This window comes from Rhamphochromis longiceps, linkage group LG19, assembly GCF_057381845.1.
Source record: "Rhamphochromis longiceps isolate RC_006_pf linkage group LG19, R_longiceps_female_GT1.1, whole genome shotgun sequence".
NCBI classification, from domain to species: Eukaryota; Metazoa; Chordata; class Actinopteri; order Cichliformes; family Cichlidae; genus Rhamphochromis; species Rhamphochromis longiceps.
Genome location: NC_140575.1, coordinates 29,032,402 through 29,054,862, shown reverse-complemented (window position 1 = coordinate 29,054,862; position 22,461 = coordinate 29,032,402). Strand labels below are relative to the sequence as shown.

Genomic DNA, 22,461 nt, shown 5'->3' with positions numbered 1-22,461 from the left:
TCCTGCCAGCTAACTATCTGCTGATGACAGCATGTCTGCTTTGCAAGATGCCGTCCCTCTTTCCTCAGAGGCCCCATCAGCAGACAACAAACACGTTAAATTTTAAAGAAAGGCAATCCGAGAAATCTTCACACACTTCTCTGAAGCTCACACACACACGCACATCTGCGCTCTGTCTGTGCGTCTTTATAAGTCGTCTTATAACCTTGCCTTACCCTTTAAGCTCCCCACCGCCTGCGACGGGGACCCAAGGAAGCGTCTGCTTCATATAGTGGAAACCAGGGAGTAAGAAAGCAGCAGCCTAGGATTTGCTGCATGTGTTGGTACAGTAGCTCCACGGAAAAAACAACTACAATTAAAAGAGTGAGTTAATAGGACAGAAAAAGCCTAAGTTTTGATGTGAAGATCATTTGACTGCACTCAACATCACATTGATATTTATTTCCCCACTGCGAGGTGGTCAGCCCACACAGCAAAAACTGGAACAGGATCTCTTAATGAGACAGATCTAACTTCATATCTGAAACAGCAGATGAGCTGTGTAAAAGATTTCACAGGCCAAACAGCAACTGACTCACCGCGGTTAGCAGGTCGACCACTAGCGCTACATAAGTGTCTTATGAACATCTATCATTAGGTGTACGAGGTTAACGCCCATATATACACTGTGTGAGACTGCATCAAAAACTTTCCCTTTTTTTGAGTCACCTGGGGGGGAAAAAAAAAAAAAAAAAAAAAAAAAAAGTATACTTGGGCCCAAGAGAAACATAAATAAAACATTACATTTGTATGCAGTCTTCTCTGAAACATTACAAAAAAGGGACAAGTCAGGTTTTCTGCAGGTGTGCTGTTGAAGCAGCTGCACAGTGCAAAGTACTGACCAGCCTTCGGGCTGCTGTCTGCACTTCCATATGTTTCACAGTGTAAACACAGGAAGGGAAACTCGCTCTGTGTCGGTGAAGGAAGATCTGTGTCTCAGCTCAAAACTCAGAACACTGAAGTAGACCTACTATGCTTTTCCTTATATCTTGTCATAAGTCTCCCTTCACAGTGGTTATTATTATATTAAACAAACATTGAGGTCACAATAGCCACAAGTAATCCCCTTGGAGAGCTTTTTAAACTCTTGGCTCTGTATGATGTTGTATGATGTGAAGCAACATGTTTAATGTGGCTTAATATGATCATCTCATTTGTGACAAAGGTGCGACACTGAGCGCAGAAGCCCGTCTCTCTTCCTGTTCAAACCTTTTGTTTGCGAGGAACAGGAGCTAAGAAAAAAGGCTCAACCCAACAGTGGATGAATTTAGTTGCATCGAGGCTCAAAGTAAATATAAGGGCTACTTTGAAATGTATAATGAGTATAATATGTCCCCAAACATGCAGACATTAAAACCAAGAGGCATGTCTCTGAGGAAGCTGTGCTCAAGCCATGCAGTTTTCTTATGTCTCTGCTTCTGATTTTCCACCCGAGACAGATTTTATCTATAATCTCGATTTTAAACCTCTTCAGCTGAGCTGCAGATGAATTCCCTCTTTAAAAGAGCTCCTTTAAAGCCACTTTCAAGTGTTTCATTCACAACTTTTCTCTGTGCTGAGTGAGAAAAGTCAATATTTGGACAGAGGTGGGTTTCGTGGAGTGGACTGCTAACGGGCCATAGTTGCAGGCTTTCTGTTCCCTCGACTGCAGAGATGTGAGAAGTTAGTCTGCCCGAGGTCAGCATGGAAAACTCCACGCTGACATGAGCTCATTAACACAGAAATGCGTGCATTTTTGCATCTCTGGCGACAGAACTGATGAAGACTCCAGCACAAAGCTAAACAGTGACTACATTTATTATGAGTCAACATCTTTTTCCAGGGAGCCTAATAATTCCAGCTTGAACTCACTTGGGAAGTTTCTGTTTCGTTTCTGTTTAAGTTTTCTCCCCAACTGCAAGTTTCTGAAAACATCTCATCCACCCACAAGTACTTTAGTACCGCGCACTCGCTGCTTTACAGCTCCTCGGTGAGCACTACAAAGACCGCTGCTGGACCACAGCCTTGACTACCAGCTGCCAGAAATCACACTGGGATGACAACATCAACTGCAGCGCTTTAAGTGGCAGAGAAAACAAACTTTCATGTTAAGTCCCGAGGCGTATTTCAGGGTGTTTTACATTTTACAAGGTGAGAGACCCCAATGCAAGTATGGTTTCCTTTTGGTTTCCCCAGACAGCTGCACTGCATCAAAGTGAAATGCATCTATAGCATCTGAGCAGCCCCAGCCCATCACTAACAGATTCAGGTCTGCATCACTGTATCCGCCACGCTCTGTGCATGACTTCAAATATAACATAAAAGATCTTAAAAATGAGGGTTAAATGAGCAGCAGGCTTAAGACCCCGATGGCGCCATGTATTTAAAACCTGCTAAAACGGTCTGCCTAACTTTGAGGGGGAGTATTTAATGAAGTTTATAAAAGTAGCAGGAGGCTGATAAAAGTTTGCAGGAGAGGGTGGGGGGGAAATAAGGACCAAATGTGCTGCACTTTGAGGAAGCAGTGGGGAAAAAACCCTCCTCTGACTTCACCTTAAAGTTTCTGTTTGGCTTCTTTTCACACGGAGGTTTGTGCCAGCTTCACGGTGTCAGAGACTCCTGTGCCAGAGACCAACAGTTACAACATGATGCCTGAGAGACAGAGGGGAAAATGACCTGTTTTCTCCTGGAAAACTCTGCTGTAAAAAACTACAGAGACCACGATTGTGTTTGTGTGCCGTTGTTGGCTTGAGAGCGCACTTCAGACGTAGAGACGAGGATGACCTGTATTTCACACAACCCTCTCTGAACTCCGCCGGGAACTCAGAACTTGAAAAGAGCTCCGATTGACATGAACTCACTCCGCTCTACGAAACTCAGACAATCTGAAAAGTGTCAGACTCGGGCAATCTCTGCAGATAAAACATGCTTCAAAAATTACAGGAAGTATCACTGTTTCCAGTGCTGTAGCAGACTCCCACAAATGAATTCTACAAATCTATTTTAGAGCATTTGCTTTGTGACTTATGCTGAACATTTAATTTATCACTGATATTATGAAAACTGCACACCAGGAGGACAGATGTTGGATGTTGCAGAGCAGTACTACAACTGAAGGGTGGTGGTGCAGGTTCGACTGGCGGTTTCACACCTTCCAGACTACCGATGTGTAATTCCAACACCGTACAACTGATCTTAGGCCCCAAGCGAGTCAGAAGCAATCGAACTAAGATTGCCTTGAGAGCCTCTGAGGAGGCAACGCTAGAACAAACAAAGGAGAGGTCTGGGTCAGATCTCTGAGTGAAAGTGACAACAGGACAGCACAACTGTGAGGATTCACCCCTCCCACGGCACCGTGGGCCTAAGCAACATGGAGTGGACGGGACTACAAATCAATAGCGGAGTTCATTAATGGAAGAGGTAGAGCCTGTGAGGGAACAAAAGCCATCAAAAGCAGCCGTCTCTGACAATCTGGGCCAGGACACTCTGATGGATGAGATGGGCTTTAATTTCCAGGCATCCCCAAGTGCCCCTGGTGTCTAACCCCCTAACCTCTGTTTAGGACAGAGAGAAGCACGTTTGTCCTTTAACCTCAGTCCTTTTCACCATGCCGGACTCAGTTTCTGACCATTTTCACCCTGTCTCCTAATGAAACAGACTTATTAGGTCTAACAATGACTAACAGGCTGCAATAAAGGAAAATGAATTCGCTACCAAGTCCTGATGTGTTCACCCACAAGTCTAGACAGCACACAAAACTGAATAAAATCATATCACATCGTAACAGTCAAAGCCACGGAGGATAAAAGGCATCAATGCTTTGAAGTGACTGGGACAAGGCTGGGACGCTTGCCGCTAATAGATCTTAATGAGGTACATCATAGAGAGTCCTGGCCAGAGTCCATCTGAGGAGGATGATAACACAAACACTGCATTACCAGGCCCCAGACGCCGGACAGCCACCTCCCATTTGAAACCCTTGGGAATCATTGAGTTAGCAGTCCCACACAGATAATGAAAAGAGACTTTTACCACAGATATAGTCATAAAGTGAGAGTGTTTAATCACATGCAACATGTCTTTCCCCAGATATCAACTTTAAGTATTCCATCACCAGTACCTCAAGCAAGATTACTATAGAAAATAAACTAAAAGCTAAAAATTCAAGAGCTCATCCCAAGATTTGGCTTTGCTTCAACATACTTGGCCTATTCTGGTGCCTTAACTACAGTTAAGGCAAAGTCGAGGGACAACGGATAAAGAGTTAGAATGAAGGGAGGAGACAAGACTGCTGTGATCGTGCCAGAAATCCCATTTCAATTACTGAGAGCATCATTAAGCTTCTTTGGTGGGATACAGAAGACTGGCCAAGGTGGCTGGGGGTTTGGGTTGCTCACTTGGACCAGACGGCGCATTTAGGCCGTATGTGTAAGAGCTTATAGATCCAACTGTGTGGCTCTAAAGCTATTAGATGTGGATTGTCCCTGCACTGATAATCCTTGTCTGAAGGCTGTTAAAACTTTCCTCCAGGCCACCTGTTCCAATGGGGGTGCAGCTGCTGTCCCTGACCAGGTCACAGCCGTTAACACCAACCACGCCTGGGATGGGGCAGCAATCAGGACAGGAGAAGGCCACGCTCTCTTTAGGCCCGGGAGCTGCTGGAAAATCAACACAAGCCAGCAGAATGACATGTGTAAAATGAGTTAGGAGACCACATTTGTCTTCAGATGTTGACACATCCACCACAAATTGTTGCACTTTAGGTAAAACATGTCAACGCAAATAGTAGGAGAAGAATAAATGTTTTGTCCTGCTCCAACCGGTTATGCAGAACAGACTAGAAATTAAGAGATATCACCATGTGCTAACAGAGGATAGCGTCAAGTTAGAGCATGTACCCATAACAACTGGTGGCTTCAGATTAGGCTTAGAGGTGCTATAAAGAGATGAGAGGCTAAAGACTCAGGGCAGGCAGTAATCAGCTGCTGTTTTTTTAAACACACTGTTTTTTTTTCATAAGCCACATCCCCATGTTGCACACCAGCATTAGAAAAGTTAGTAACAGTCTGTGAGAACCAGACTGCAGACTGGTATGGGCTGCAGAGCCAGCACCCGTGCATGCTGTGAATGCCATTTCCATTCCCAGAGATACTCACAAAATAATCTCACTACAAAATCAAGTGCAAATAATCCAGCAGGCTTTACAATGCATAGCTGGCATGCCAGAGTCATGGACCTCTGTTGGGTGAATTAATAGCCAGATGGATGAATAATGATGCTAGCCTTCAAGACCGAGTTACCCCCAACTGCCCTTAACGCCAGGAACAATCCATGAAAAGCTGACTTGGCTATAAATAACCGTTATTCATCTGCAAAAAATGAATAAACTTAACAATGAGATAGAGGTTGGAAGGAGAGGCCCACTGAGTGGGTGTATTAGAGGGCATAAGCCATGCAGTATTCTGCATCAGTCATTTACTATTGCCATTACATCAAGAAACTGATTTTTTTTAGCATTTCAATGAACTTGAAGTCACTTAAAGCTTCAGATTGGACCTCTAGTTGCTCCTTGTCATGGTTCATTAAGTTTTCTGGCTCAGTAACCTGAGCCGTTTTCACAAAAGCACTGCAGCCCCGAGGCTCTTGAACAAATGGAAGTGCATGTAAAAATGCAAATTTTAAACCGCCTGATCGGACATCAGCAGATCTTTAACCTGTTGTTTAACCTGCCTTGTATAAAATCTGTATGCACGCATGGGCAAATAGATGTCTTTGGTGCTGCATCCTGCACGCGGTATCCTGACACGTCACTTACAATCGCATCGAGCCCAGTTGACAATGCCCTTGAAACTGCTGGTGCTACAGAAAAACATGTATTCCTCAACCAGATGGCAAGTGGTTTCTAGACATTGCCGGCTGTCACCAGGTGAAACTGGCTGCTGTAGCAAGTCAATTTAACTTTAATTACACAGCACCAAATCACAACAACAGCTTCACATTGTAAGCTAAAGACCTACAACAACCTCCTTGCAACTGGTCTCTAGTTCATCACCATGGTTGCCTGTAGACTGCATGAAAGATGGTGACTTGAAACAAACGCTTGTGATGCAAACCAAAATTAGAAATGTTGACTTTCAAAGTAAAAGTTGCACCTTTTGGAAAGTGCTGGTTGAAGCAGTAAGCAACTGTTACTTTGAAAGTGAACGGTCTCCACTTCTGGCTTGCATCGCAGTTTCACTGTAAACCAAAGTAAACACAATGTACAGTAAACAGCGAGTGTTTGCAGACAAGTTGGCACCTTCCATGAAAACTATTGTCAACCACCGCACCCAACTTACAACTAAAGCAATCACGGGAAGGTTTTTGGTGCAGTACCATCTACTGAACTTTGCAGCCAATTTCACTCCAGCGACTGCCAGAAACCTCAACAGGTTAAAGAATATAAAGTTCTCCCAAGCACTCTGTGGTCAACAGTGAGATCACTTAACACTCTCTTGGTCTGTGTGAGCAGGGCTTTAGCAGTCAATTTCACAGTGAGTGCCAGCTACCAGTCACAAACAGCCAGGAGATAAACATTTTTCCCTGGAAATACACATTTTCCCTAGCAGCTAGAGGTTGCTGACTCATCTCTAGTCTTGTTTAACTGAGGCCTTACCTAAACCATGCACTTAGAGCAAGCTGTAAGGTGTCTTTTTGTCAAATGTTGAAACACTTGCATGATAAGTGGCCTTTCATAAATACTTTATGCTACTTTACATGAAGTAATTGTCTTCCTTTGTTGTGTGTGTGTGTATTGTGGTGGACAATGGTTTACATGATCCTTAAAAGAAAAAAGAAAAGAAAACACACACAAAAGCAACACACATATCATATAACTATACAACAACAGAAAGACAAATATACTAAGGTCGAGGAACAAGTTAGGGATACTTTTACATACGAAGCTACACCGGGGAGGCAAGCACTCTACCTGTCAAACAACTTTAAATGAGAAAGCAGCTGTAATGTCATAACGGATATTGTGTGTCTGCCTGCAAAGGGTTGATCAAAGGGCTGAGAACACAAAAGCTTGTCTTGAATATCAAGTAGTGACGGCTGTTTTACAGCCCCAGACGCTGCTGCTCAGCAGTCTAAAGTATGACTAACATCTCTTTCATACCGTTAGCAAACGGTTTGAGAGGACTGTTGATGTTACACATCGCGAACCCAGTAAGTGACCCACTTTACCACAGAATGAATGTACTAGTAATTCTTTAACCTCCTCTGTGAGTTTCAAGCGCAACATAGTATAGTATATTTTTTTTCTCTCATTTCTTTTCTAAATGTACTTGTATATTGTTCACATGTTGAAATAAATTACCAATCAATCAATCAATAGTGACAGTACACGAAACTACCAGGTACTGCTGCCAAAGATAGAAGTGAAAGCACGTGAGATTCGTTCCTGGAGGCAACTCAATTGATTGCAGCTGTTTTAGGTGTCTGTCTGCCAGGCAGCCTTTAGTAACTGAAAGAGGGAAAAAAAAAAAAGGTGCAAAAACAGACCTGAGACGACTACAATGTGTGCCAATTTCTGACTTCAGCGAAACATACTCATGAGTTTCTCCTCGAGTGAGCCTTGAGTGCATGACTCTTCAGCGTGATCAATAGACAGGGATCAGATCATCCCTCAGGGCAAGTCCTGCTTTCCACTTGAGCTCATGGTTTTTCCTGATATGCACAGTATGTGTTATACAAAAAACAAAAACAAAAAAAACCTGACAGCTGACATAATAACGATTGCCTCAGTGTCATATTTTTAAATAAGGAATGAGAAAAAACGATTACAGACTATTACGAATAAAGAAAAACAGATCCTACATCTCGACTGCTGAAAAGTGTGCCCAGAGCAAAGTCAGCACAAGTGTTTTACATGAGCACAGAGGGGGGCCATGACACAAAGCCCAATATCCTCTTACTGGATAAACAGCTTTTTATTGTTGTGGTTTTTACAAACGAGCACCCACATGCGCACAAGCTCTCTGAATGGCCTCCTAATAGCCAGCACTTTAAAGCTACTAGCCTAATTAAGATTCTGTCAGATGCAATTAAGTTTGGAAAGAAATAATTACACAACAATGTGCACCCGTTGACATAAACTCTCAGAGCGGTGCAGTCTCCGCTTTGGTTAACATGTTTAAAGCTTTTCTATAAACAGCCAGAAACAAAGATCAGAGTCTTTAAAGAAGTTGAGACTGTAAGCCCATCAGGTACTTTACAACACGCTTCATTAGGAAAACGGATTATTGGATGCAACCTTCCAAAGAGGTGAGGCGTCCAGGTTTATAAGCAGTTTGCATCTCCAAAACAGTACAGGATAAAGCAGATAAACCTCCTGTATTTTCCCAAACAGCAAACAGGACTGTTTTAAGACTAGTAATCATTCCTTTCTACTAATAAATAACCCATTGCTAAGTTATAATGGGGGGCAAGCTCCTAAAGCAGTGGAACAGGAGATACCACGATACACTACTGCACCATAAAATGCATTTTTTGTGCAAATGATAGCAGTGTGGTCATTTTATAAAAACACATTTTTAGTGGAGAAGCTCTACTTGTCGAGTGGAGCTTGTACAGGGAAACAAAGCTCACAAGTGTCACTTGAAATCATATACCAACACACTGTAGCATCACAGAGTACACTGCTGCTCTGTCCTCGACTGTCAGCTGAAGGGTAAAAGCAAAGAAATGAGCACTTGTACAGCAAACAGAAAGGCCAGAATCAGCACAAGGTTCGACGATCGGTATAATGCTGAAAACAGCAGTATAAAATCTTCATCCGGCATTCATGACTAGACAGTATGCAGGTGTATTATTATACTCGAGGTTAAATGCGTGAAGTACGCTGTCCATTTGACTGCTAGTCAGTTTTTTCCAAGATGAGCCACCAGGAAGATGAGCACCACTAACAGGTGCTCGTGCACGCATGTGTATGTAAATGTGTTTATGTTTGCGTACATGCGCTTGAAATTCCAGGCAGGCCTGCAGACAATGAGAGGAAGTGTTCCCCTTCCACTGCAGCGTTTAATTGGTCAAACAGACCAAAGTGAGCGAGCTCCGCTAGGCCCAACAATAAGGCCCTGTGTTCCCTGAGCCTCAGCTTTGGGCAGGTCAATGTGAAACAACAACACGCCACTCTGTGCGCCTCTCCAGCGGCAGCAACACTCTAAAACAAAGCTGCTGAATTAGTCTCTCAACCCAACAATTCAAGCTCACAAAGCCACCAATTACAGCTGACCTGCTATTTAAGAAGAGAAAAAAAAAATACTTTTATGTTTACTTCTACGGGAAAAGACATTCGAGCAGTGCTGAAAATCCTTCCCAACTGGAGATTAGTGGCTATTTTTTAAAAAAAAAAAATGAGCAGCAGCAAAATAAATAAATAATAAATAAATGAAAAGGTTGAGGCAAAGTATGTGCAGAATGGTGACTGATGCCAAGGAGAAGCACCTGTCAGCTAGAGCAGGTGTGTGACCGTCTGCCTGGCTCAGTCCTCCATGCACGCACACACACATATATACACAGGTTAAAAATGAAGCCACAACCCTCACCAAGGTGTGGAGGATCAGGAAGCTTAAGCTGACACTGAGCCCATATGTGGATTATCTAAGCCACCAGATTCCCTCATCTTGTCATTTTTATTTATTTATTTTTTTAAATAAAAAGGTGTTGGATGGAAAAATGACTGCACCAGTTCCAAAACCTTTTACCTTAATGACACCAGAATTAAACCCCCCATTCCCTCCACATGCCACCCAACGGCAAACAAAGCAGCGACACACTAACACACATAACAAACGGAGCTACTCATGTGGGAAATTCTATTTTTACCAGGAGGCAGGGCGAGGCTCTGCCATTACAGTACACAAAGTAGGGAAACTACAACAAGAGAGGGAGGGAGGCAGCAGAGGGCTGTCAGGAAACAAAGCGGAAGTGTCCTTCCTCCTGATGACCTGCAAGTTAAAGGAGAACACAAAGTGCTCTCTGTGCAGGAACAGTGAAAAGTCGTGTATATTTGACTGATTTCTTTCTCTTTTTTTTTAATCCTCTCACAGCCCCTAATTTACCTCATTCATTTACTCTGTACATGAGACATCTATTGCATGTCTAGTCCTCTTAGAAAGGAGAACCCCTCCTCTGTTATACATTTTTAGATTCCTTCCATTTTGGGGAATCGGGGGTTTACGGATAGATATGTTGGAAATGCTGTGCAAACCTGTGAGGACTGATCTCTAATTGGACATTAAAATTAAACTGAATTACAACCAGAGCACATTGTAGACGCAAAACAGTAAAAAACCTCTAATTAATGATGTCTGAGTTTGCCAAAGCGTGAATATAAAGGTTAAGGGATGTGTAAGTGAGTGGTAACCGTTTACGTCACTACCTGCCATACTGGAAAATCTGAATAGAACTCATTTATGTTTGCAAAACAAGGGGCTACCATCACTCACCTCCTCCAGGGAAGCCACTGTATTCCTACACTGGGACATCCTGGTGGTGAAGTTAGAGGCGGTCGGCGATTTGTAATCTTCATTGGTCTCTGCCACAAACTCTGCAACTGTAATTTGGTCCGGCATCATTAATCCCTTCTTGCTGATAAGAACGAGCCCCTTTTTCTTAACCCCCTTCTCGTCTGCGCACTTCTAGGACTGAAAAGTTCAGAGGAGCAGTAGCAGCAGTGGTGTGTGTGAAGGTCCCTGCGGGTAGTAAACCATCTCTGTTTGTGTTATTCCCTTGTTTGCTCCCTACACAATCCAGCGCAGCAGTGCTGCACGTTGCCGCTCTCACCGCGCCGTGCTTTACAAGGTGATGGATAAGGTTAAATCCCTCCTGCCTTTTTATCCCGCTACTCCATTCAGTTTAACGGCCAGCCGGGTGGTCACAGGGGAAAGAAAAGCTTCCTCGGCAGATCCCGCTGTCCTCTCTCGGTGTCCCGAAAACCTGCAGCAGAGCAGAGGTAACTTCTCCTTCCTCCAAGCCCCGGGAAACAACAACCAGGCGTTTCAACGGGAGCGCAAGGAACTGACAAAGGTAGAGGAGGGGATTCAATGAACCCGCACCAGCCAATGGGGACACGCCGCGTTCAGTGCTGCTTGTAAATTATAGCACCGCAGTAGGAAGGTGATTTCTGTGATATATAAATTCAAATTCAAATTCAAATTTTATTTGTCACGTACACAGTCATACACAGTACGATATGTAGTGAAATGCTTGGACAACTGCTCGTGACCTAAAGAAAACAAAAAAGGAAAAGGCTATGAATAAGATAGGAAATAAATATGAAAAATTAAAAAGGGTAAATTTAACTAGGAAGGAATAAAATATAAATTAAGGTTAAAAATGAAATAACTGTACAACACAAATTAGAATGAAGGGTAAATTTAACTGGGAGAATAAGATAAAATATATAAATTAAAGTTGAAAATAAAATAACTGTACAACAAAATACACAATATAGAACTATATAAGAATGTATGAAGAAATATAAATAAATATATACACAATAACAGCAGCATATACACAATAACAGCAGCGTGATTTAAGTAATGAAGTGAAAACAATGTCCAGAATGTCCAGTGTGTGTAAGAACCATATGTGTGGGTCAGTACTGTGTGGTGGTGTGATTGAGAGACCGTATCGCCTGCGGGAAGAAGCTCCTCCTCAGTCTCTCTGTGTTGGTCTTCAGGGAGCGGAATCGCTTTCCTGACCTCAACAGAGAGAACAGTCTGTTGTTGGGATGGCTGAGGTCCTTCACGATCTTCCTGGCCTTGGTCCAGCACCGCCTGCTGTAGATTGAGTGCAGGTCAGGGAGCTCGGAGCGGATGGTGCGCTCAGCTGACCGCACAACCCTCTGTAGAGCTCGTCTGTCCTGCATGGTGCTGTTCCCGAACCAGGTTAAGATGTTTCCCGTCAGGATGCTCTCTATGGTGCAGGAGTAAAAGTTCCTGAGCACCTTGGAGGGCAGTTGGAAGTCTCTCAAGCGTCTGAGGTGGTAGAGACGCTGACGGGCCTTTTTCACCACGGTGTTGATGTGACAGGACCATGACAGGTCCTGCGTGATGTGAACTCCGAGGTATTTGAAGCTGTCCACTCTCTCCACTGGGCACTCGCTGATGACAGGGGTCTGGTAGTTCCTCTCCTGCTTATTGCTGAAGTCCACTATCAGCTCCTTTGTCTTACTGACGTTTAGAAGGAGGTTGGACACTGTAGTGAGTGTGGGGGGCTTCAGTTTTCACGTTGATATGAACCTTTACATTTGATAAAAGTAATACAAACTGTGATTTCAATCAAAAAATACTGTAGGTCTTTTGTAAAAATGGATGCAGAAACTTTAATAAAAATATCTGAGGAAAAAAAAATACTGTAGGGCACACCAACAGTATTGTGTATCTGTTAGGCTAGCTGTACTCAGTCCACATATGACTCTGATGCCTTTATGGTAATTTTATACATGCCACTTTTAAATCTTGCAGGAAAACATAACATATAAGTTAATGTAGAACATCACTGATATTGCACAAATTAGTGCCTGAGGACATCACCAAAGGGCTGCAAAGTGGCAAAACACCCTACCAATAATACTACATGCGGGGTTTTTAGCCTATAATCAAAAGTGGCATAAAGGGTTAAGTAAGAATATGTGTATTAAATGCACAATAGAATATAACATACATGTCATGTGTTAAATTAGCTAAACTCAGTGCACTGTCCGCGTTCCACGAGTCAGCTTTTTCGCCTACCGAAATATTTCCTACAGACCTTTAAAGCATCACTTTGAGTGTACAGTCGCTTGCTGGTTCTTTTTTTAAGGTGGAGAGAGGAGAAGCAGCCGGGTGTAACAAATTGGCGGCACTATCATAATCAAAGTGCGGTTTAGAGTGTCATTTTTGCAGGTCTGTATTTCTGTAATGCTCATAAAGCAAGCAGTTCTTATTCTGTACAAACACAGTTACTTTTAAAGGAATGATCATCACTAAAGATAATCTCTGAATCCAATTATATGCGGCTAAACACCTAAACAGCAGGAGCACATTAACATTTTATTTTGTGTAACAGTGGGTTGCTGTTCAGATGTTGCCTGTGATTTCAAACAGAGCCTAAAATACTCCAGCAGTAGCTAAAGCATGTACAGTATTCATTCAAGGAGCCCGCTCATCATGGCTCAGTGAATCAGAGAATAAAGACTTAAAATAACTGGATTGAATGTGATTGTTTGGATTATGCTGATGCTTAAAGGTGAGCATCGTTAATGTGACTGTGCTGCATGAGAAGATTAAATGGAAAATACCCATTTTTGATCTCCTGTTCTCTCGATAGTGTCACAGCTCCTACCACATCTTTGATAAAGAAAGGAAAAAGTTCCAGATTTATGTTTGAAGAGGACCAGCATCAGTGCAAGGAGGGAAATCTGATGGTGTGCTTTCTATCATCTTTTTATCTGCCTACACTTCAGAGTTTGTTTAGTATATGTTTGTTTTGCCCATGGAGCATGGGCATTTTAAGTTACAGGCAAGAATAAAAATGAAAAAAAAAAAAAAGTTGGATCTACTAAAATACAGTTCAGAAAATAAAATATTCTATCATTAGGCACAGTCTAAAACTGTGAAGAGTTACTCTCATGCCGGAATTTCTGTCAACAGGAGCTTGAAAAAACAACAGCCTTTGCTCCCAGAGTGCTTGCATTTCTCCTGGGCTTTGGGATGATGTTTCCCAGCTCATTCAGCCCTGGCAGGACAGCTACTGGTATAAATAGTCTAGAGGCGGCAGAGGCAAAACCCTGGGCAGCCTTTAAATCACAAAATAGGCACTGTTCACACATTCTTTCAGTGCTGCAGCATCTCCTGGCAAACTGCTAAATGAAGAGCCCGAGACCCAGGCTGACCCTGACCGGGCTAGCTGGCCTCGACTCCCTTATGAAATGAATACATGCACTTCCAGGGAACATCTGCTATCCAGAGACAGAGCCGCTCTGTCAGTGAGGTCAGCAGAACCAAACAACATCAGCCCTCCTCTTCACCACGGACTTAATATTTTCAGTTGCACCTGCCTTAAACAGAGAGTGCTACGTCTCTTTCTGAAGTACTGCAATGAGAAGCAGGTGTATAGGGTCATCTGGAAGATATGGCTTGGAAACATAATAAAAAGCAGCATGTTTTATATTTTATGGGACCTGAAGAAGAACACGCAGGCTTATCAGTGAGGAAATATGAAATCCTGTTCAAATACACCAGTTTAAATTGCTTAAATAATCAACGGTCCACTTTTACCGTATTGTATAATCATCCATGTTTCCATTTTACAGTCAAGCTCTATTTGTTTAAAGCCCAAACGGAAAAGGGGTGTCATAGCAAAAAGCCGTCAGCTGCGTTATTAATCTGGACAGAAGCTTCATTCAGCAGCTCAACGCAGAGCTTGTTCGCATGCAAGAAACTTCCAGCCCTGAGTAACAAGTCAGAATTGTAGCTGTTGGATCTTCAAATGATTTACTGAGAAAGCGAACTGAAAATGTCCACTTTAATCACTGAATTGTTGTGAAATGCGTTATTTTCGCTTTCCTTCGGAACCAAAGTTCATTTAGTCGTAAAAAACTGAAACCAAACACAACCAGACAGCTGCAGACAGAACAATAGCCAAAGCAGATGTCATACTGTACACAGAGACCTTCTTGGAAATGATGTTTGTAATTTGTATCCTGCACAGAAAGGCACAGGGCGTGTCAGTGAGCCAGTTCTTTGGTCAAAATGAGCCACAAATATCCAACAAAGTTCGACTGATTTGGTATTTCAGCGTTAGCGGGAACAAGGCAACATGTCAGACTGCAGTAATGAAGGGGACTGAGGCTCCAGTGGGAGTCACTTTTTCCTAATTGGACTGCCATGACATCATGATTGTATAGCAGGTGGGATAGGCTCACATTCCAGCTTGGAATGAATGACTTCTTTGTTTCAAATAATCTGCAGGCTAATTAAAACCATTCTGCACCTGAAACTTTTCCACACACGAGCAAATAAAACAGAATATTCCACGCTAAGGGGAACTTATGGACCGCGTCATTGACTGCAGATTAGATTAAAGACGAGCTTGTTATACAAACGAAGCAGCTGCAGATAGGCAAGATCGGATCAGACAGTGCCTGCTGAACCTGAGCGGTGGCCTCACGTACTTGGACTCTGTAATGGGAGGAGATGAACAGATGAAGGGAGGGCAAAGGCAAAGGAACAAGAGGTGAGAGAGCAGCAGTAGGGGGCCCATCAGTCCACAGACTCGGCCTTTCCTTACAGATTCTCTGAGATTTTCTGACAAATTAACAAATTCTGGAGCATTACTGTCTTCGTGAATGGCGAGTCTGCACAGAGATGATGCTTGCATCACATGCAGATTACACTGAAGTGCATACACAAAATTCAGAGGTGTTTTACTCCAGCTGTAACTCACTCTTGCTTCGCTCCTGCTAGGTTGAAGTCATATTTTTACGCAATCTGTGTGCATATCTTTTAAAGTAAAGCCAACTTTTCAAATTTTACAGTGCACAGCACATTCAAAATTGATTGTAAACTATTTAGTAGAGCTCAGTGGTGGTACTTAACAAAGAAAAATCACAGTCATGCATCTTTATTTTCATCTTATGTCTTCAGGTCAGCTGAAAACCTCACCAGGGTCAAAGATCAGTATTAGCAGCAATTACATGTGGTTCAATCAATAACAGAAATCATTTAACTGGTGGGGATTGGTCCAGTATGGCTGACTGCAATATATAAACCCTATACTGAAATGTTACTTCATAACACACACAAAAGGTCACGGGATCGATAAGTAATTCCAATCTTGAGCACTGGGTTTTCCATTAATATCCAAATCTGAGCACATTCATGCACTCCACACAGAGGAATGACCTGGTTTTAACCTTGCCACCCTGAAGGACATCCAAGAAATCATGTTCTCTCGAATAATTGCATGACATTTTTAGTCAACCCCCACCACGCGCATCCATCTGAGTGATGATCGAAAAGAGCTCAGGCTTTGCAGCTGCTTCACTGTCATCATTAGGAGCGAGAGGCTTTTACAGTAATTATGAGTCCTCTTAGGATTTGGCTCTGTGAGCCTGAGTATATCAAGTGTCCCCGTGCTTCATTATATCCTGTCAACCTGTCACCATCTCTAGGTTTCCTAGGTAGAGCAGCTTGGTAGTTCAGTTCAAGCCGCCACAAGCATCTCTGGAAAAGAAGACGAACCACAAGTTGCTCTTGATAGAAAGCAAATAGGTGAATAAGAATCAGATTGTAAAGCACCGTTTAGAAAGATCTCCATTCAGAGTGAAAGCACACTTTGTCATGTTTCATTGTGTAGGAGACACCAGCGTCGTATTTTGTTCAGTGTCCCCTGGGGCAACATGAGACTTCTGAATTAATAAAAGGTCAGTGGCTGTGCATATTACTCTTCTCCTCTAATCCCCAACACGTACCACAGGATATTAGCTGTTAAACTATGTGACAAAACACACACACAAAAGTGATAATGATCTCTGAACGATCTCACCAGTTCAATCCTCGTATCTCTGGGTTGAAAACATGCAGATGGGCACACAGGCTGCTGTGTACTAAGAAGACCTCATGCCTGTCGAGGAAACATAATATCCGTGCTGTGTGGACTCTCCTTGTGATCAATGCAGATATTTAGATTTATTTATTTATTTTTTTTAAATATCTACAATTAAAAATGAACCCCTCCTCTGATGCTACACTAAACAGATTCATTACCAGCTATGGATCAGTATAAGTGGATAAAATAGTTTAAGGTGGTAATCATTATTAGGCTGCAGACATGACAGTTACATTCTTTGCCACTGTTACGGCCCTAGCAGGGCCTCTCTCTCTCCTGAGGGTGCCTGTGTGGGCGTGTCCCACTACCTCCTGCCTGAGGTGCCACCTTTCCCTCCTGTACAGCTGACTCCCATCAGCAATTAAGGGTATTTAAGCCCAGAGCAGGGTGAGCTCTGGGCCAGAGTGCCATTTTGTGTGGGCCCAGCTAGTGAGCTGAGTGTATTGTGGTTCCCAGCTAGTGAGCTGTGCTTTCCTTTTGACTTTTTGCCTTACTGACTGACGCCTGAGTTTTGTTTGTTTCTTTTATGGTGATAACGGCTTGTCCGTCTCCTTTAGTTGAATTACTTCAATAAAACTGTTTTATTTAACTGTTTTGCCTCCCTGACTCCTTTTTCTGACCCGGTCACTTTTGTTACTTCCCCCTCCCCGCCTAGACCCCTCAGGGGAACGTAACAGCCACCAACTCAAGCACGCTTAGTATGTTGTTATTGTCTCCATCCATCTACCAAGGGAGGTTAGGCTAACAGGGCCTTGAACTACATGTCACTGTTTCATCCACACTAATTCCATTGAAATTAAAACAGGGTAAACTTGGCTTTAGATTCTCTCTAAATCTGCTACTCTTCTGCACCTTGAAACCAAATGAACCTCCCAGAAAATCCTGCAAGCCCCCCTAAGTGGCATGGTGCAAATTCCCAAGCTGCATTGATACAATAACGGATAAGGTGAGAGCATCTGAGGCATTTAAAGAAGTTGCACTGTAGATCCTATTGATGGATTCACAGCAGGGAGGGTAGATGCAATTCATTCCACAATCCTGAAAATGCCGGGTCAGTTCAAAGTGCATTAGGAGTGGATGCTACAGTTATGGTGTATCACAGAAAGAATAAAGCGAAGTGAACCTGCAAGTATCCCCTTGGGAAGGCTAATGAAAGGCCAGTGAGTTCATTCCATGCAACACAATGATTCTGTCGGTCCTGATCAGAAATTGTTCACAAAGTGGAGCCTAAACAGCAGTCGTCTTCATCCATTTTCCCGACTAGATGGAATTATTTATCCATATGGAAAATGTCATCATAGAAGAAGTTGTCCTGCATAATGCAACAGCAGCAGGTGAAAAGACAGGAAGTGCAGCGGAATGACAATGCGAGGAGGAAACAGAAGCGTGATCTCTTTTCTGGATCGGATCAATACTAGAGTCCACTGGGATTTTTTATATCCACCACAATTTGGTTATTAAACGTATCCACAATGAATCACCGTGAGGTTAGTCTAAATAAGACGTTTGGTGATTGACATTAGCTGATTCTCTGTGATTCATTATCTTCTTGGTTTATTGATTTTCTTGCCAAAAGTCAACTAAAAGAAAAAAAAAATGCTGCTAGTGTTTAATTTAATTTATTCATCCTACTGGGAAAAAAACAGCTGTTGTCAATTTAAAGGAAGGCTTGAATTTAAAAAGCACTTTGCGGAGATTTAGACTACAGATTTGCCTTCCTGTATCTTGGCTAGTTGTGGTTTCACAGGAGAGGAACATTAAAGAATTCAGAAAATAGATTTTGGACATGGAAATCAGAATATTACAGGGACATGTGTGAAAACTGACAGGCCTCCTTAAATTCTGCTATGCTCACTCCCAGTTACACTCCCACTCTTCCCCTCCCCTGAAGCCTCTATTGTGTTTCCACTTTGCATGCTGCATTGGTTTGTGCAGTGCTTCTGAACTTTGTGGCCATGAAGTGAATTTAGGTCGAAGATCACAAGCTGAAATTCTGCATGATGGATTTCAAACATCAGTTGAACACTGCATGCATTCATTGACAAAACTATGAAAAAAAAAACCTGTCCGAGAACCAGTTTGGGAACATATATTGTGAGCTTAATCTGTTCTTCTTCCACTATCTTGATAAGATCGGTCACCTATTTGTTATCTCCATTAGTTGAGATGGCTACAATCCTGGATGAGTGGGGAAAAATAGAGAGACATTAGGAGACTACATAAAGTCAGACTGTAAGTGAGGGTACATGAACGACTGCCCCACCCTTTAGCTGAGTGTGGGCAGAAAATGAAACAATGAGCTGGGAGAGCTCCCGTTTCTCTGACGGAAAAAGATGTTTCCAAATGTATTGTTGATGTAGGAAAATCATGTGTGTGTGTTTGCACTCTGCAGTCTAGCTGGGGCACACCATTCTAATTATTTGAAGTGTTAGTAAATCTCTTCTCCTCTCTGCAGCTTTTATTTTTCTGAAAAACACCTTTCAACTTTCATTTATTGTTATTTTTTTTTTGGTATTTGGATAATATGCGGCATTATGTTGATATTGTATTTCAACCTTTTTCCCCTTTTTATTCAGAAAGTTTTTCAGTATCTCAAAGCTAGGATTTATCTGTCAGTAAAAGCTCATAACACTGTTCACCGATTAAAAAACACAGCCCCAGACTTAAACAACAGCTCATTTTATTCCCGCAGGTTATACTACTAGACTATTTTGAGTGACGATGATAATGTGCTTGCAGAAAATTCCCACTGGGAATTGCAGAACCATTAAAACGGTCGACACTCTCCTGTGCCAAGTAAGCTGTCTGCGGGCATTGCTGCTAAACCAAAATGGAAAGGGAGGAGAGGGGAGGGGTGAGGAAGAGAGCGGGCTCTTCAGACATTGCCGATTGTGGTGGTAAAGTAGTAGTCCATCTCTGTGGACTTGTGTTCTATTTCAAGAAGCCTAGTCCAGCTTTGGGAGTGAGGCCTGACCCCCAAACACAAAGGCACTTCCTCTCTGATATGTAAAGAGAAAGGCTGCATGTCTCCTGAGAAGCAAGAATGAGTGCAAAACATGAGCTATTGACTAAATAAGGAGCTTTGCCTCAGCACAGCTTTGCTGATAAACAAATATTAGCGTGGTGAAAAGGTTTTTTTGGAAATAGAAGTAGTAGCAGAAATAGAAGACTGAATGCAGGGATTATCATACATGTGCATGTGGCCTCCCTAGTATGTGAGTGGGAACTTCCATTAACTCCACCACCATTCACATCGTGCTACAACCTTTTAAATAGCCCAGTGAAAGCTTCTCCCTGCTCTTTCTCACCACCTCTTTTCTCCACGCTCTTTAGGTAGCATCAGTTTGTAAGAGAGACACAGTGAGAAATAGGACGGCGTTGCCATGACAGTGTCAAGTTAACAAACTGCATCTCTTTTCACAATTTAATTGGATATCATCGGTAAAGAACAAAAGCACAGTTGTCTTTGTGTAGTTATGAATGATTAACGGTAATTACATAAGAGCTGCGGTACAAGAAGTGTATGTGAGTGTTCCAGGAGAGCATAGTGTAGTGAAGGTGCAATCTCCAGAGGGCCTCAGTATAAATAAATGCCTGACAATTACAAAGGCGCTGATGCCATCCAGTCTCACACACTCCTAAGTGGATGAATCAACTGACAATTCATTACACCCACTACAGTTACAGTTCTGCTCTCTCTTATGCAAGCCGTTTTCTTTCTTGCACATGGAGCTTTTCTTTAACATTTCATGGACTCCTTTAGCATCCAGTATGATGCGCAGCTTCAGAAAACCTTATGATACACCAGCGACTGTTAAATAATTGAGCATCCCCAATCCTCACAGGCAGACACGCACAAGCGATAGCACAAAAAAAAAAAAAGCCTTGTCATTCTCCCATGGGGTCAGACTGATTCCAAATAAAACTGCAAAATACAGTTTTAAAAGCAAAAGTCAAGGTAAAAATGATACTGAGTGATGCAAACAAGACCACCAAGGCTGCCAGCAAAAACACATGCAAGTGTAGGAAACAGACGTGTGAGAGAAAAAACACAAGCCTCTTAAACAAGAACACTCCTCATGACACACACTCACACACACGTGCATTAAATATTGCTTTAGAGGTTGAGCTTATTTACGCTGCTGTATTGTCTCAGTTAAGATTATGCATGGCAGCGAGCCAGTATTTATATTAGAGTAAATAGAGAAAAAAAACTTCACAAATAGAAGAAAAAATAATAAATCAAGCTGACTCGTCTACCTCTGACAGCTGATAAAATGTATTTGATAAAATGTGATGCTTGAAATCCACTTTAATCTATACACCTGCAAAAAATATTTACATTCATTGTCTGGGATGTGTTTAGTAGCTTCTTGTGTGCATTCACACACACTGGGCACAGGTTTAAGTAACACTTAATGTAATATAAGAAGTGTAACTTAATGTCATTTAAGAATAATTTTCACACAGTTTTAGTAGCTTCAGTAAGTTGTTAAGTTGCTAAGACTCCTTTGGATGACGCAGGTGTTTCCTTTAACTTTCCCTTTCTGCTCCCTTTTTCCTCTTACTCCAGTTCCCTCCTGCTAAGAAGCGGGAAGTTGTGATAGTATACCTAATCTGTCTGCCCGTACACCAGGCAAACTGAGAGTCTTCTGTGTTTATTGCTCCTCTACATCTTAATCTTTTCATCCTCCATTTGGCCTCTAGTCTGTATCTCCACAGCAGCTGTCGTGCTGTTATGTGTGCCAAGGTGATGCATTTGGTGTTGGGGTGGAACAAAAGATCAGAGAGTTGTGTTACACATCACCCTGCTTTTAATTAAGAGGCACTTAAGGAGTCCACTGAGCTGTGCCATGCTGAATGAGTCTGATCTGATCAATGCTATGCAATGCATTTAACTCAGTCAAGCCGATCCTTGTACCAGTGTCATTAAAATATTTCTTATATATAAAGTTACCTTTATTACTTAATCATATACAAATAAGCACTGGAGACCAAAAAGCACATGGTGTATTTTTTGTGTCTTTATAAACCTAATAAAATGTAATATGTTTACTATACTGGGATTATACATAAGCTTTGACTCCTAAAGTTTTCATATACTGCAGGACTAGTGAAAAAGCGAATGAGCTGCTGTTTATGAGTACGCGCTGCCCTCTATTGGCTACTGAGGCCTGGTGCAGACACCAGCTTTACCGCTTTAAACAAAACATAACTGGATTATTTAGGGAAAACTTAACCACACACTATGACTAACACTTCAGTGACAATATAAACGAGTTATTTATAATCCCATTTTAAATATATATCCGATACTTTATACCTAAGCAGGTTAAAAGGAAAATTTAGTGGGAACCACTAGATGGTGCTGATAGCAGACGGAGAATAAAACTAGTTGTGTGACTTTTCTGGTTTGCTAATTTTCATATACAAAAGGCATATACAAAGCCTTTGGGAAAACACATCATTTTCATAACGTGCAAAGCTGCACCTGCACACCTTTCAGATTGATGGACTTCAATGGTGTTTTCCTTTCAGCCTCATGATGCAGTGGAAAGTGAAAGGCAACATCCTGTCTTACATTCTCAAATCGAAAAAAACAGATAGATTAAATAGAGCAATGGAAATGACTGTTACAGCCACAGGCTAAAGAATAAAAAAATCATAATCTATAAGCGGAAAAAGGTTTATATACACAACAGTGATAAAATAAATAAAAACAATGACGTTCATCATGAAAATAATGACTGACATTGTGAAAAGTAATAGGGGCACTATACATTTAAACAGTATCTAGCAGGT

At 42.1% G+C, this 22,461-nt stretch overlaps 1 protein-coding gene across 2 annotated transcripts in view; it reads right to left on the bottom strand.

Annotated features, from left to right (window-relative positions):
- The window catches only part of asap2a (ArfGAP with SH3 domain, ankyrin repeat and PH domain 2a), a 57,071-nt gene extending 46,026 nt beyond the window's left edge, over positions 1-11,045 (bottom strand). The window contains exon 1 of one of the 2 annotated variants that reach the window (XM_085391903.1): positions 10,512-11,045. In XM_085391903.1, coding sequence (XP_085248029.1) covers positions 10,512-10,640 — 129 coding nt within the window. In that variant the 5' untranslated portion in view covers positions 10,641-11,045. The remainder of the gene's footprint in view (positions 1-10,511) is intronic. The other variant, XM_085391902.1, reaches the window with a different exon arrangement.
- Between the last annotated feature and the right edge of the window lie 11,416 nt (positions 11,046-22,461).